Source organism: Squalius cephalus, assembly GCF_949319135.1.
Source record: "Squalius cephalus genome assembly, chromosome: 24".
In the NCBI taxonomy this organism is placed as follows: Eukaryota; Metazoa; Chordata; class Actinopteri; order Cypriniformes; family Leuciscidae; genus Squalius; species Squalius cephalus.
The window spans coordinates 13,703,730-13,721,065 of NC_137145.1; the positions used below are offsets into that span (position 1 = coordinate 13,703,730).

Below are 17,336 nucleotides of genomic sequence, written 5' to 3' on the forward strand. Positions count from 1 at the left end.
GCTACTTACAGGCTCCTCAGACGGCAGAAAACACAGCTGAGACGGGAGGGGGAGAGGTTCCTTTCATTAACTCTCTATTCATATTGAATTTATTAATCTCATGCTGTTTCTGCAGCTTAACTAAAAGAAGCCGTGATACCGGCACTTTTCATCCATCTGCTGGTGGAGAGAGAGGGAGTGGGTACGAGAGGGAAAAGAGAGGGAGAGAGATGAACAGAGCGACATGATTTCTAACAGTGCTGAAACGGCAAAAGGCTGCAAGTGTGTCACATTATTTAGCGGCAGGGATGTTCAGCTGTAGTTGTGTGTTGCTGGGAGAGGCAGTAGCCCTGCAGAACACCCCTCCTCGCATCAGGTGCACAACAAAAGCATGTCATGTCTGCATTTGTGCAGGGGAATGTTCCTGCTAATCTCATGTGTGTTCAACAGTGCTCTTGCAGGCCTGGCCTCAACTGTGTGCCATGGCGGTATCACAAAAGCAATCCAGGCTCCTAATGCTGGCCCAGACGGAATCTGCAGACTTTTTATTAGCGCAATTTTCCTACGGACAAAATTGCGATTGTTAACTCATGATTTCTGTTCTGTCTGTGCGCACCAATCTTGCACTTCTATCTCCTCCTCAACCAGACCACCTAGAGACTTCGGGTTTTCGGCATTATGTTAAGGAAGGTCTAATCTCGGGAACGCACACACAAAAAAACAAAAAAACAAAAAAAAAAAACATAAAAAGATTTACTATCTCTTAGTGTTGTGATCCCATGACGTCAGAAAATTGCGCTAAAACACTCACTGAGTTTTTATTACTTTTGTTTTTTTTAAATTCAGACTTTCTGCAATGATTTGGAGAGAAAATTCTACAGAGCATGATCAAATATGCAAAAAATGTATTTAAAAATAAATTTAAAAAATGTTTATTGTCCAAAATGTCTGAGAGACTCAATTGTCCTGATATTATAATGAAAAAAAAAAAAAAATGGTTTGGAATATTAAAGTATTATTTCTTGAACATATTTTAACAAAAATGTAGGATCAGTTCAGGTTATAAAATATCATGGTTCGTGACTCCCATAAATCTTAATTATTAGGCAACTAATTCGTGATATTAGTAGCCTATACACTTCTTTTCAAAAGTTTAAGGTCGGTAATCAGTATGTTTTTTTTTTTTTTTATGTTTTTGAAAAAGTCTCTTATGCTCAGTCAGGCTGGATTTATTTACAAACTAACTTATGCAATTCCCACGAACACCATACTCGAGTGAATCGCGTCAATCAAAATAGCCGGAGCAACCCTTTTCTGCGGACGAGACCGCACGAGCGAGTGGCCTATATCCCGCCAAAACCATCCCGACAGGTTTCAAATATTTATAATAGGCTTACCATATAAGCCTAGTGATTCAGGGTAAGACGAAAAAAAAAAATGGAATAAGAATTTTTGGAATAAGGATTGATTATGGATTGACTCATTGTTTAAATTTTGTTAGTTTTTAACAAAAAGGTTACAAATTACCTCGTCCTAAAATGACTGTTTTCGAGTTTTAAAATGTAATTTATTCCTGTGATGGCAAAGCTGAATTTTCAGCATCATTACTCCAGTCTTCAGTGTCACATGATCCTTCAGAAATAATTCTGATTTGCTGCTCAAGAAACATTTCTTATTATCAATGCGGAAATCAATGTGCTGCTTAATATTTTTGAAACCTTTTTCCAGAATTCTGTAATGAATATTAAATTGGCCGCAACATTTTTAACAATATTGTATACAAGCAGAGTTTATACACTCACACATATTCAAGGTGTAAGAAAAAATAAAAATGTTACTTGTTCTTAAGATTTTGCCATTTCTTTATTGTGTTGTTTGTTAATAAACAAACAAGGGGCTGTAGAACATTTTGATGGTGTTGTGAATAGCATTCATCATAGAAACCTGCTGAAAACTCCCTGTGTGAGTAAGTGATAAGTGTGAATATAAATGAGAAGCTAAATGTTTTTTTGTTTTGTTTTATTAGAGCAACAAAGGAGAAGGCTTTCCCAGAGTTCAGCTGAAAAGATATTGAGCTTGACTGACACAATCTTACACGGTTCAGGGGAAGTTTATGGTTGCAGGCAGCCTCCGTCTGTGGTCAGCAGGTCCTCTCTCTGCAAACAGAAACAGCACAGAGATGAGAGGGGCAGAGATTCTTGTTCAATCCTTCTGTTTCTAAACAAGGACATCCAGCAGAGAACTCAGCCAGAGCCACAATTACCCCCTAAATGACCCATTCAGTGGCTTGAAGCTCTTACCAAAATAACCGTGAACCCTTACTGTGTACTCTGGTTCAGCTTGAAGAGCTAACAGGGTATTAGGCTGATTGCAGTGGTGGAAGAGCAGAGAGGTCCTTACACACTCTCTGGCTCTGGCTGATCCACACACCTGATGATGGGATGGGAGACAACTGGAACCAAAATCAAGCATCGTGTTTAAGCACCTTCTTGAGTTAAACATTTTGCTGCAGCATTTGACCAAAATTTATTGTCGAGAATAGAATAATTATTTCAAGTGAATTTCTTTTCCCCAGATATAGCCTATAAAAGTTTGGAATAAGTACGATTTTTTTAATGTTTTTGAAAGAGGTCTCTTATGCTCAAGGCTTTATTTATTTGATTAAACATACAGTAAAAAACAGTAATATTGTGAAATATTATATTTCAATTTAAAATAACTGTTTTGTATTACGATATTTCAAAAATGTATTCCTGTGATAAAAAAGCTGCATTTTCAGCATCATTACACCAGTCTTCAGTGTCACATGATCCTTTAGAAATCATTCTAATATGATTTGGTGCTCAAGAAACATGTATTATTATTATTATTATACACTTAACTTTACTATAAACTATTACTTTAATTCAAAGAGGATTCGTTAAATTGATCAAAAGTGACAGTAAAGACATTAATAATGTATGGTGAACATAAGACACTTCGTTCAAAAACATTAAAAAAATCTTAATTATTCCAAACTTTTGTCCAGTAATGTTGGTAACATTAATATTAATGAATGTTAATATAACATTTTGTACAATTTTGGTACTGTGTTGGCCCGCCACTTGATGTCCAGCATGTCTGCATATATTCGTATGTGTGTTTGTACTGAAAGAAGCAGTCAGACTGCCTCTGTATTTACACGAATTACCCTTTTTGAACCTCTGAATCCCTCCTTGACTCCACTTTTGCTGAAAGGAGCAGGAAGGATATCACCACTTAGCCTGTGTAAACAGCAGGTCTGCTGTTGAACTGTGGCCCTGCAACTACTATTGACACACATTCCACTGACCACTGATGAGTCCCGTGTCTGCTAGTGGCGTGTCTTAAATGCCCTGTGTGACAATGTGTGAAAGTGTATGTGTGTGGCTATCAGACAAACCTTAAAAGGAACCTGCCAGGAAGGTGGGGAATAATTAACATGAACATAATTTTTTTAAATATTTAAGTATTTTTATGTAATGGATGACAGAGATAATAACAAATGATGAGAATATGTGAGAGTGTGTGAGAGAGATGTGGATGCCTTGACAGATCTATTGTGTGTGTATGTGTATGGCATGACCTTGTAAATCAATGCAGCCATCAATCCACCTCATTCTCGATCCATCCTTCCCCCTTCACATCAAAAGCCTTCATAATTTTACCTCTGACAAATATGCATTATCTAAAGTAAAAGTGTTTCATCTAGTGGACATATCATTTGAATATTAGTACAAATCTATAGACCAAAAGTAAATCATGTGAAGCACCGGTGTGGCTAATAGGTTTGTGTGCTCATCAATGAAGTTTTCATTTTCTAAATGCACTTCAGCCAGACAAGCCCCACTACCATTAGAAAAGCAGCGAATGATGCTCGCATCTGATTATTACATCCATGGGAATACATCTCACTTAAACTCTTGAGTGAAAGTAATCTCATTCAGCCAGCTGCGTGTCTAACTACGCCTAACACTCCACTGTGTATTATATTTATTTTTGATAGTCCTCTTCACACACAAAAAATGCGGCTCTTGTCGTGGAATCATAAAAATGCAAGGACACATTCAGGGAGGCGCTCAAGTCCCTCACTAGCTGTATACTGTGCAGTTACTTTAACCTATTATGCTTGACCGCTTACATTGAGACTGACATTTATACGTTTCCAATTTCTTATTGATGAGTTGTCAGCTGTAAATAAAAGTGAAGACTGTTTTGAATGTGAACATGGCTGGTGTAAATATTCATGTGTACATATCTATATTTCCATATTTTAAATCTATTAAAAAATAATAATATTCATTTAAAAAAAATATATAATTACCACTGATCTGTATAAATTTATAAATCAACATTTATTCAAGAGCAATGTAAAGAAGTAACTGATTGATATATGTTGTAAAAGTATTTTCATGAAAAAAGTTACATAAAAGAAAATATGCATTGGTTTATAATTTTTGCCTGTTGGTAAAATATTAAATTATGTTACTTTAATGTTGCAGTTTTCTATTTATTTTAGTTTTTTGAAAATGTGACCAGGAATAAAACAAATAAAAAAATAAAAAAAAGATTTTATTTTTATTGTAGTATTATATTTAAAGATAATGTAAATGTACTACACTGGATTATCCAATCCAAGGAGTAAAAAAAGTGGGAAAAATAATTGGGATTAAAAAAATAGGTTAAATTACCACTAGGTGGCGCAGGTTGAAAGCCTGCCAGTTGTAATTGTATCTGCTCAGTGACTCCCCTAGCGGCAGCGCCCGTCATTTACAGTGTTGTTACGCCCCTCATGACCGCCGAGCAGCCAATGGGCTCCGGGAGGCAGAGTTCTCCCTGTGGCCGCCATTAGAGAAAGGAATCCATGAATTCAAATGGAAACCAGCAGGAACACAGACCTTTTACGCTTTTAAATGAAAATGAGCCATTTAATGTAGTTTCTCGTCACCGGTCGACGCTTTTAACGCGGAATGTTTTTCGTTTTTAAAGCGCTTTCGGTGGGGATGGAGGCATAAGAGAGCCGTTTTTAAGCTAAAACCGTTTTTAAGCCAAGGGGGAGGGGGGGAGAGTTGCCTCTTTTTGCTCTCCCTTTTCTTTTTCTATTTTAATAACACATTCCTCTATCTTTACATGTAATCTATCCCCCCACAGCCTCGTCGACGGTTAAGGCCGTTATTTTTTTTAATTCTAATTCGGGCTGAACGCGGGAGGCGCGAGCGATCGAATGGGGCTGTTGAATTCCATTCCCCCACCGATTGTTTAAAAATAATTCCGTTCACATTCGACTCGAATTCGGAGAAACGTTCTTTTTTCCATGGAAAGCCCGATGGTGGGATGTTCGAGCGCGCAGTGAAAGGATGAGTTCTTGTTTCGTACCGAACGGGGCCAGCTTGGAGGACTGCCATTCCAATCTATTCTATCTGGTAAGAGATTTAAAAACTAAAAGGAAAAAGCAGCCATTTTTAGCCACCTAGCATGCTAACATCAGCCCCAGTGGAGAGAGAGAGCGAGCAGGATCATGGCCCAGTGTATGTGTGTGATTCAAACACACACTGCTTGTTTATTTGCTTGTTTGTAAGCTTTTCTTAAGAGATTACATGTTTGTAGTATTTTGCACCGGATGGCTTAACGCAAAGCGACTGTGTGTTTTGATTTGATGCGTTTGTAAATCGCACGCAAGGAAGAGAGTTGCCAGAATGAAAGTTGAAGTTTCATTTTAACTGCACTTTTTTTTGTGCAAGTAACGTTACAAATCACTCTGCTGCTTTTTCAAATATATTATTGTAAGAGAAGTGTAAAACGAAGCCTTTTAGACTTCAGTTCAAACTCCACGTTCGTATGTTCGGTGGTGTTTACATGAATGTTTACACGCTACTCCACAGGCTTATTTTGGGTCATTCCACGAAAAGGTGCTTTAATGTCTCTCATATGTTTAACAATGCAAACCTGACACCAGGTTTTAAGGGTTTTTCTAAACACGTTAACAAAAATCCAGAAAATTTTATCTATTTGGCATGAGTTTCCAACTTCTTGCTTTATTATCAAATACGTATTTATGCTAATATAGTATTTTATACCTAGTGTTTTGCATTTTCTTTTCATATAATTAAAAAAATAGTGGACATGCAGTGTTTTTAATAAAATGCCGTCAATTTTTTTTATTCCAACGTTAAGTTGTCAACTTTCAATCATAACTTCACCTTATTAAAATTCGAATGACTGTGTCATAATGACATCATTCTTTCAGTATGTTTGTCTGCAGATTATTGAAGAAATATCTGCATTAAATTCTCCTTTCTAATAACAAACACTGTTATGTAATGACCTTGAGCCAATGGCTAAAATAATCTATAAAACTATAACTAAATTCCAACATATATTAAAGATGACAATGCATTTCGTAAACACTTAAATATATTTATTAACAATCACTTATTAGGATGAAAAATCTTAAAAATGTAAATCCAGCCTTTTCATGGAATGGCCCTTTATTGACGGATTTGGTGTGTTTGCAATAATCATGTGAGCCATGCATCAGTTGTTTTGCTCAAAATAACCAACGTGGGGTTTGGGGTTTACCTCATGTCTGCAATAAGAGACATGGGGTTTGAAATAGATTGGGCATTCCTGGAGCCTGCAGGGTTGTTTACGGCACTTTCTGCTCTCTAAACGCACGTGCACACACTTGTACACACACACTGGTGTCCCATTGACTTCTATTGTTGTTAGATTAAGCTAATTATAACTACTATGGACCAGCCCTGCATTTGTAGATTCGAGAACAGACAGTATTTGTTGTCATCGCTGAGAAGGTTTTGCTATATTTGACATTTTCATGAATGTATCCCTCACTATTACAGCAAAACAAGTACACAGACGCACTCTCATGAACAGTGTCAAGGCCTTGTGGTGAATTATATAACTTCAGCTTATCCAGTTTAATGCCTGCTCTGTTTTATTACTGCCACAGCACAATCTCTGATATTGTCTGAAGATGGATGGCTCAAATGAGAACTTGTTTGCACACTTAGTTTGAATGTAGTGCTTGGTAATTTGAATATGAATAGTTGCAGTTTTCCAGAAACTTGCTTGTGCTCTGTTTCGGAAGAGTTTTTGCTGTTGTTTAGTTACAGGTGTGCTTTTTTTCCTCCTCACGTTTCCCCCCAATGTCGGTTACATTTGTTTTATTACATTTAGTTAAAAAGCGTCCACATGTGATCATGCAGAACAGCCCATCTGCATATTTCTCTGTACATGTAAGCTCTTAAAGTGTTTGACCCCGTTTTGTTTTGCTTGGTGTAATTTTAGCACACGACTGTAAGGCTCAACTCATCATGGGGAACTCTGTCTCACCTCAGCACACACATTTGCTGCCTCATAACACACACGCACACACACATCTTTTTTAGTTTTAGTGCATAATATTAACCAGGCAGGTGGAGTAAATCTGATTTTGAAAGGAACTTTAATAAGCATCATCACCTAACAGCTAATGTGTAATGAAGATTTTAGTCTAATGTCTAGTGTAGCATTAAAAATGCGTGCTAGAGATGAACTTTAATGTTGTCTGATGCACTTTTTCATGCAATACGTTGCAGATACCTTGTGGCTTCCTGAGATTGACATTTAAATTTTTGTTACACTTGTTGGGTTAGTGGGGTCGTTATTCTTGTGAAAATCTCTTGAAGATTAAATCTTTCAGTTAAATGGATTTAAAACAGTCACAGTTTTTATCTGGAGTGCATGTAAAGCTATTTTCCTGTCTTTGGACGAATCTCCAGGGGCTATTGGTCTTCGGGCGCCGATTGACTTTTTTGAGTGGCTGAAGCAATGTGAGACAGACGCTATTGATAAGTGTCTCTTGGGAGTGAGAGCTACAGAGAAAGCATCCGATAGTTTTAGGCCGTTAGATGGAGTGCGTCTCAGGAAGGTTGTTGGTGTCACTTCACCTGTAGCTCAGCTGTTTGCTTTGATTCTCACTGGAAGCATCTGCTGTCGTTCCTGGCAGCACTCAGTGGAGTTCTTGTAAACTAGTGAAAAAGGGAGCGAGAGGAAGAAAAGATGTTGTGACAAAGGAGGAAGTTATGTGGAAGGCCATGACCCAGCAAACCACTCAAGTTTAAGTGGAAAGTCAAAGGAGCCAGATTCTTCAACCTGAACATGACTCCTGCTCTTAAAACACGCACACTTTCCATTGATGTTTTTGCATATTGTGGTTGTTACTAATTTTAGACTATGGAATTCCATCAACAACAGAAAAACTCTTTTTGGAAAACAAGAATTTTGAGCTGGAAAAGTGGATTGCTTCATGTGGTTGTTTACTTTTTGCTCTTACATTTCAGCCAAATTCTTCTTTCTGGCTTTAAGTCCATTTTGACTTTTTTTCCTTTTTCTCAGCTGTCAACGGTCTAAACTTCGACCGCTAGTTTTGTTCCATTTTTAGTTTCAGTAACAAGTGTGTAACAGCTTTTGCTGCTGTGTTTTTTTCAGTGCATCCTCTGCAGATGTCCTCTTCTCTTTGCATATTTTGCAGGTGTTTGAACTGCATTATTTTCCAACAGCTGCAACAAGTTTCACTTTGTAATAAATGAGCATTATTATGAACATGGCTGTAAACACCTGGCTTAAGCTGTCTTTTTCCATCTCTTATTCTAACTAGGCGTGCACAAGAGAGAATGACTGCTGTTAGGCTTGCCAATGGTCATGGTTTTTAGATTGTAACAGTTAATGGTTGTTTTTATGTTGTTCTCTTTATAAACGCTGCCGTCCAGTTTTTAAAAGCTGAGGTCTGCATGACCTGTCCTGGCAAGTCAAGGATGTGTATATAACTTCACTGCATGTGTTATTGGTTAATTTGTGCTCTGAAAATGTGGGTATTTTTATTCCTTATTTTTCTTACTTTTTATGTATAAAATCCCTGCTTGGTTTTCTTCATAGTAAAAAAATCCAAAACTTTTATTAAGACAATTTTATTGTAACCCTTTTCTATCCATTTTGTTCTTCACTGCTTGTTTTTGGGTCTGAGTGTGGCTGATCTTACAGTGGATCATTAAGGCAGGATTAACTCCTGGGCTGGGATCCATTAAGTATTTCATATAGCTCGAGTGCTGCTGTTCCATCACATCAGTGCCGTTTATCTTCGGTCTTAAAACCAGATAATAGATCAGCGCTAAGATTTTTAGATGCTGCCGAATATGTGTCTTTTTACTGGTGGTGAGTGGCCTTACTGACAGAAGTTAACATAATTAATCTCTCTTTCTCACAGGCTGACTTGACAGGGATAAAATGGAAGAGGTACGTGTGGCAAGGTCCGACCTCGGCGCCCATTCTGTTCCCGGTCACCGAGGAGGACCCCATCCTCTGCAGCTTCAGCCGCTGTCTAAAGGCGGATGTGCTGAGCGTGTGGAGGCGGAGCCAGAGGCAGGGACGCAGGGAGCTCTGGCTCTTCTGGTGGGGTGACGATCCAAACTTCTCTGATCTCATCCACCACGAACTCACAGGTAAGCTGTGGAGTGCAGCTTAGAGTTTGTTCCAAAACCTAGTGAGCTGCCAACCTGAAAAGCATTTTTGAAAATCCATATTATCAGTGTGTACTTTTGTACCAAGTTGATACTTAAATAAAAGAGATGCTGCGATATGGGGTCATAGCAACCCTAGTGTCTTTTGAAGATATCTAGGTAGGTGGCTCACTGTGTTTTTTTGACACGCAGTCGTTGACTCTAACGAATACTTCTTTTTGTTTTGCGTTTTTCAGTTTCTTTTTTCCTTTTCGCCCACTTCATCTCTCTTTCTCTATCGACTGTGGTCTCTCTGAATTTCTTCCTCCTTCTTCCTTTCTCACACCCACACACTCTTTGTGTGCGCATTTTAGTTACTTGTCATCAAAATGTGCCGTAGGCCCAAGCAAAAATCTTCAAGTTTTTATTTCTGTAGTCCCAGTACAGCAGTCAGTGTCTGTCGCTTGCGAATAAACCTAGAAAGTGTGCCATTAAGTTTATGCACGGTACATTATTTTTAATGTTTACAAGAACCGTTAGAGTGATAAAAATAGATCAAGAGCCTCTGCTTGTGTTTGAACAGACTGGTCTGAAGGTGTTTGATTCATCTCTGTAGAAGTTCTCACCTGTAGATCAGTGTGGTAGGAATAATGTGAAATGCATTTGTAATTGTGTTTTCCTTTAAGATCAGTTCTCGCTCTGCTAACCCAGACCTGAGGGTTATAGTTTTGGGTTTGTGTTGTATTGTGAGAAATGGAGCAGTGGAGTCTGTGTGATGCCGTCACTTCTCAACCGATGTGTGTGAGTGCAAATCCCTTGGTTTGATAAAAAAAGAAGAAAGGAATAGGAAATATCGAAGAAGTTTTGCCTCATTTTTATTTCTTAAGCTCTTTGAAGGATGGAATAATGAAGAGCACTGAAGCATGAACGAGCCGAAAGCATCATGGATGTCTGCGGAAAAGCTTTCATTTTCCACCTTTCTCTCCTTCCTTGTTTTTTTTTTTCATTTTCCTTTATGGACCAGGAAGATGGACCTGCCCCATCTTTATTCATGCCTTTTGCAGTGTGAAACAGAAGGAATGAAAAATGGGATGTAATAGAGAAATAGGAAAAGGCGATTTTTTTTCTTTTCTTTTTCATTTCATTTTTTCCCCCCATTTTTCCATTGACCCACCCTCATTACCGTTCATTGTGCCGGAGGAGGGACAGAAATGGAGCCTTATGGGCAAAAGAATGATCAATTTACCCATTCCATAATATCACCCTCCACACAAGATATTGCTGTATTTTCCTTTCGTTTGTGGAGATGTTTGCTATAATGGCTGCATCCCTGTTGTGTCTCTTGACTTTCAGAGGAGGAGTCAGACATGTGCTTCTCTCTTTCTCTTGACACCTCTTGTTTCTTTCTTCACTTGTCGGTCTCTGAAACAAGGCTCCCACGGTCAAAGGAAACCCTGGAAATATTAGGACATTTTCTAGCTATGCCCTGCTCTGAAATATTTATTTATTTAGTTAGAGATTGCACATCTAGAACAGCTGGAAAAGTCATGGAAGACTTTTAATTGGTCATAAGGTGTTGGGAAATCAGTTAGATGAACTCTATTTAAGTGTTAATTTTATTGCAGATGAAATCGCAGTTCATTTTATGTGAGTGCTAATCCAGATTGTCAAATGTCGCATTAAGCTGTGCACTTTTAATTTGTTCCTCTTGTAGGCATCTGTGCTTCTCTGTTCAACTAATTCAGGATCAGATAAAGTGTCAAACAGCCTGTGTGTCAGGACTAAATGTTATACTTGTGGTCGTCTTGAGATCAGCAGGGTCGTTGCCACTTGACCTTCTCTCCTTGCGACAGACGTGTGAACCTGCTGCCCGTTCGACAGCTCTCTTGACGCACACTTCTTGATATCTTTTTCACAAACACACATGCTGTTGTCTTTCTGCTGGCCTTCTCACAAACACAGTGGAGACCCACGGGATGCAGTAGTTTAACCTTCCAAGACGCACACACGTAAATATATTGGCCTGCACTGGACCACAGAGCACCTGATTTAGATCTCGACTGGCACCCTGGCAATGGAGGTGTGAATCAGTGAACAGCAGGTTCAGTGAGACTTTAAAGGGGATAGAGAGAGAGTGAAAGATGGCACTATCACTTCTTTTGTATGCTGCACTTGAGGAACGCATGTCTCAGGATATTTCAAGAACCAAGTGGATGGGCCAAAATTGTCTTGCCATAATTCAGACTTTTGTCAAATATGAGAGACAACCTTGAGTCACAGGAGGCTCAGAAAAAAAGGTTGGAAATTTTAAGATTTGCATTTCACTTAGTGGCTAGAGCTGCTCACCTCTTCATCATCATATTCTCCACTCTGTCTTAGATGTTAAGATCCTGTTTACACATGGTGTTACTTTTGTGCTTGTATTACCTGAACTTCACATGTGTTAAAGTAAGGAATATGCTTAGATCTGTGGTATAACAGGCTTTTTTCCTCCATTCGGACAGATTTTTTTTTTTTTTTTTTAAAGCATCACATAACCATTGAGGTTTAAGTCCCTGTTACAGTGCAGTGATGAATTTACAGTTGAGTTGGCAGTCTGGGAATCTGCATCAGGGTGCATTAGCATTTACATTACAAATACAATGTGGTCACATGGTTTTTTGACTAGGGTTGTACGATTATAATTGATTTTCGATTTTGATTATGAAAACAAAATAATTGAGGTAAAACAATTATTGTGCTACTGCCGCATTCCGTACCGCGCACCTTCCTTTCCTTCACGGGGGTGCGCTTTCGTTTCTCCTTTAGCCAAACTTAACATCCGAATCAGCCGAATAAGTGAGTGTTGAACAATGCCGTCTACTGTTGCTAAACTGTGGGACGCAGCTGATATTAAACAGTGTCATTAAAAACAAATTAAGCTGCTAACGCGAAGAGCGCGCATAAGCAAAGTATACTGTGGGTCTCGGTTTCGCGCCTAAACGGTAAAATAGCTCACACACAAAATGTCGAAATGCCGTTTTGACAAGTATCCTTGTAAACATAGTCCGTTATGTCTTAAGTGAATGTAAACAGTTGAGAAAGAGCTTGTGTGTAACAGTATATTGGATCTGTACAGCCTAATAAATCTGCTGCAGTCAAAAGACAAAGATAAAATCACTCACTGCTCTTGAATGAATAACTTTTATGTATTAATCTATATTTAATGTATACAGTGAAGACTATGCATTGTTGTTATACATTTGATTACTTTATTCAGTAATATGTATTATTACATAACACATTAATATGATATACTTTAGTCAGTTTCAGTTACTTTATTCAGAAACATGCAGTTTCTTTTGTAGGCTGTTTGAACCACATTTACACCTATATTCAGCACGGCCCACTTGTGATTGCATGTTAATACCAAGCATAAACTAAGAGATTTTGTCTTGGGTTGGTGTCTTCACATCTTTATCCCTCCATATTTATTCCCTCCTCTCATAGTTTACCCCACTCATCAGATCTACAGCTTGTTAAAGTCTGAAAATTTTGCAGCAAGTGCCATTCCTGTCTGCTAACTAATCACTCCCATCCCAAGGGAAGAGCAAGTGAAGGAAGAACTTGACGGATCTTCTGAAGCCTTGTATTTAATCACAGAGTGAGTGGAGGAAAACATGGAGTGCTGTTTCGGAGATGTAATGAGACAGAAGGCCATTTGGCTGATGTTTGAGAGGGAACTTTTCCCGACTCTGAATGGAACGTGGGAGAGAACCAATCCCAGTGCTCCACTTGCTATGTGATGGAATGATCTGGAATAACCGAACTGCCATTGGAGTAAATGAGCATCTCCTCGGTAGACCATGGCCCTCTATTTTTATGTAAATGTCCGATCGCCTCCCCTCCCCCTTCCTGCTCTCTGTTCCCGTCGGTGGCGCTGGCTGATGTCGGTTCTATCCAGGGGCATCCACAGAACGAGACATGAATAAGGTCTTTTTTCCCTCCTCCTTTCTGTCTCTTTCTTTCCCTCCCCTCTGCTTTTCCGCTCTCTCCCTTTTTGCCTTCCTCCTTCTCTCTTTTTTTCTTTGCTCTCTCTGATCTTTTTTGCATAGAAATTAAGGAGCTGTAGTCTGTCTGTAAGGGTAATTGCTGTAGGGCTCATTTCTTCCTCATTTTTCCTCCTCTGACACTCGTCTGCTACACTCTCTCGCTCCCTCCCCCGTCTGCCAGTCTCCCTGTGGTGCGAGTTGTGCTGGCAGCTTCTGTCTCTCTCTTTTCTTCCCGCTCTCCCCTGTTCTCTCTCTCCCTCCTCTGGCTTTTTTTCGCGAGGGCTACCTGTTTACCGCATAGCTCAAAGACAGCTGCTGGTGATACCCATTATGCTGAAGGCTGATGCGCTTTCAGGCTATGAAATTAAGGCTCATACCGACTTTTTTTTTAAACGACATGTTTAAATTTATTATGAGAGGAAAAAGGAGAGCACAGTCTTTGTTATTGGAGTATTTCCTTCCATATATTGGCCTATAACGTAAAAAAAATTTGAAGGTAAAGTGTGTTTTCTGACCACCAGTTGCTCTGAACAAAATAGCAATAAATGTTTTGTTTTTAAGAGGTTTCCCACCAAAATAGGATTGAGTTATTTTAGGTATTTATTATTTTTATTTATTTGAATTGCCTATATACTTTTATTTTTTAAAAGTTTATTTTTATTATGATATGAATTTTTAATATACTGCAATACAGGTTATGTATGTAGCTTTAACAACGATCGGAATGCGGCGCGACACTGTTTGAGAGGATCACTTTTCACTGTTGCACTGTGGTGAGGCACAGCTGTATGTGTTATTAAGCGTGACGGTGAAGATGGATAGGTTAAACTATAATTGATAGCTGTCAAATTATATTACTGTGCGTTCACACTGCCGCCAACGAGAGCGGCACAATTCGCTCTCGCCTTCCTGCCAACGACGCCGTAGAAAGATTCGTTTACGCTCTGACGTAGATCGAATGCTTGGTCTTTTTTAAACTTTATTTAAAGGGGCAGCAAAGCAAACAAGCATGTTCATTGTAATTTTTGCAGGCTGACCAAGTAGGGTATAGGTTAACCCCATGGACCCCATGTTTGCAAACGAAATAAAACAATTAAAAGCCATTTTATGTGGTGTCTTTTGTGTTCATGGTTAAGTGCTAATCTAATTTGCATTCCCGCTGAAAAACAAGCGTTCTAGCATGAACATTTTGCCTTTAAATAGTGTTGGGTGCCATCTTATCAAATTCACATGATCAACCTCTCCTCTATTTTGCTTGGGAACTAATGTGGTCAGAACCAAAGTTTACATGACTGCGTTCTCTGGAATCCTCTCAAGCGGAGGACTTCTACATTCCGATTGGTTGCCACTGAACCACGTCATAGCTCATTACCATAAAGTTGACCTGACTTCAACTCTTCTCGCCGGAGCTCACCACCGGCTTACATTGAAAATGAATGACTTCCGGCCACTTTGACGCTCTCGCCGGTGGCGGTTTGAAATCACAGTTACAGTGTTTCCCATACATTGGTTCGAAATATCAACACAGCCTTTTGGAAAATCTATTTGTGGTTGACATTGACATCGTCGAATAAACATGAGCACTGCACTTTTCAAAATCAAAACGCGGCATGGGTGTTTTTATATAAATGTATCTGAAGTAAACTGACTGTCTTTAGAAAAGTTTTGATGTTATTTCAATTGAATCTTTCTTTATCTTTCCTGATAAAGCAGTATTTATGAGCGCTGCTGCTTTGTGTTCAGCCGTTACTGAGGTAACCGCTATTTCTGTCGCTCCTAAAGTGCCTCCTACTGGCACCTCTTTGTAAACAGCCTCGCAAACCTGTATTAATGCTAGTGTGGATTTTTTCTACAATATTCACTCATTACAGTAAAATACAGTAAAATACCATCATATACCGTGAAACCGGTAGAATTTTGAACAATTAATAATTTAAATTATTATTATTACTAAATATTAATTATATCAAATTAATTATAAAGTTAATGTAATCATAAAATTGCTGTTGTTTTGCATTAAGTGCAGTTACTAATATTACATGGAGATATTACTGTAAAGCACTGAACTTGAATTGAGATGCAGATACAATTAACATGTATTAACAGCAGTAATGTGCAAAAACCTAATGTGTATAGGGAAAATTTAAATATTGTTCTCTTATTAAATGTACCATTGTTCATCTAAAGTTTCATACTAAACTGACCGACAGCTTAAGTGATTATAAATGGAGCACTCTTATGGCTCGTTTCCACTGAGCGGTACGGTACAGTACAGTACGGTACGCATTTATTTCCGTTTCCACTGAGCGGTACGGTACAGTACAGTATGGTACGCATTTATTTCCGTTTCCACTGTCAAAAGTTGTGAATGGTACCAAAATGCCGAACTGTACCGTACCACTTTTTGGGTACCCTTCCGTTGGGGTACCTAGCACAGTGGTATGGTACTAAAGGGTGGAGCTAGACTCCAGGGGCCAGTTGCACCAACAGGGCGTACGCCTGGTCTTAAGGTAAGTAGGTCTTAACTCAGCATTCTAAGTCCGACCTAAAAGTTACGACCGTTGCACCATCCAGGCTTAAGTCCTCTTCTCGCTAAGACCGGGCGTAAATCTTACGCCTAGTCAGTAGCAGGCGTAAATGCAAAATCTAGGCATATAATAGCGTTAATAGCCGTTATCCGATAGATAATGTTTCTATAGTAACCACTTCGTAACCACATAAGTAAATACAGTAGTAAAGACATGGCGCGCCTTATACACAGACTTTACAATGAGCGGGCTTTTAGACGGGAGAGAGTTATTCGGGACAGAAGCAATCCATTGGACCTTTACAATGATGAGGAGCTGATAGAGAGGTTTCGATTCTGTCGGAGGGATATATATGAACTTGTTGAAGAGCTGTCACCCGACTTACAGTATGTATCGGACCACAACGCAGCATTGACACCAGCATTACAGCTATTAATAGCGCTACGTTTTTATGCAAATGGTGCGTTTCAAAACACTGTTGGAGATATAATGTCCACAAATCCACCGCATGTCGGGCCATCCGCAGAGTGTCACTGGTACTGAGCCGTCGCCTTCCGCGATCTGCTCACCGCCCTTAGTTTACAGCGTAACCTAGCAACGCGCGCTGCTGGTCAACAACACATGAACGCGCAACGCTAAGACCAGGCGTAGTTAAGCCTAGGCTTAAGTTTGGTTGGTGCAACAGACGTTAGGTCAACTCTAAAGACTGGTCTTAACTAAGACCTACTTAGCAGTTAGGACCAGGCTTAGTAAAGCCCTGTTGGTGCAACTGGCTCCCGGACATTGATTAGTTGACAGAGAATCGTCACTTGTGCGTGCTACAAGGGGAATGACAACATAAGAAGCACCATTTTTTAATATACAGTTTAAATATAATACTACTGTTACTGTGTCACGAAATGTCATTTTAAGAGTTTTTCAGGCGAGTATGTAGTTGTTTTAAAGTTCAAATCTGTGGTTTATTTATAAAGATTTATGAAAATTTTATCCAGGTTGTGAGATCCAGGCAATCACTGGGCGCTCGGCGCTCATGTACCCCACCTGGAACAGCCTTTCCTCGGCTGGTCCTTCTGACGTTTGCCGCTGACTCTGACGTCTCTGTAGTGGTTAAACATGAGATATAATTCGTCTTGTGTAGACCTAACCGGTGATCTTTGGTCTTGTGAATCTATAATTTGTTCCCTGGCCAAACTGAGGGCTAAGTGAAATTTCATAACTTTGTATTTAGGCTATTTAACTTTACCTGACTTTGTATGTTCGCTGACTTTGCTGTGTGTGTGTGC

General features: G+C 39.1%; 1 protein-coding gene across 1 annotated transcript in view; it reads left to right on the top strand.

Moving 5' to 3' along the window:
- The first annotated feature begins 4,816 nt into the window (after nucleotides 1-4,816).
- The window catches only part of med13a (mediator complex subunit 13a), an 84,452-nt gene continuing 71,932 nt past the window's right edge, over nucleotides 4,817-17,336 (top strand). The window contains exons 1-2 of the mRNA XM_079861815.1: nucleotides 4,817-5,420; nucleotides 9,263-9,497. Of these exons, the coding sequence (XP_079717941.1) occupies nucleotides 5,355-5,420; nucleotides 9,263-9,497 (301 nt within the window). The 5' untranslated portion in view covers nucleotides 4,817-5,354. The remainder of the gene's footprint in view (nucleotides 5,421-9,262; nucleotides 9,498-17,336) is intronic.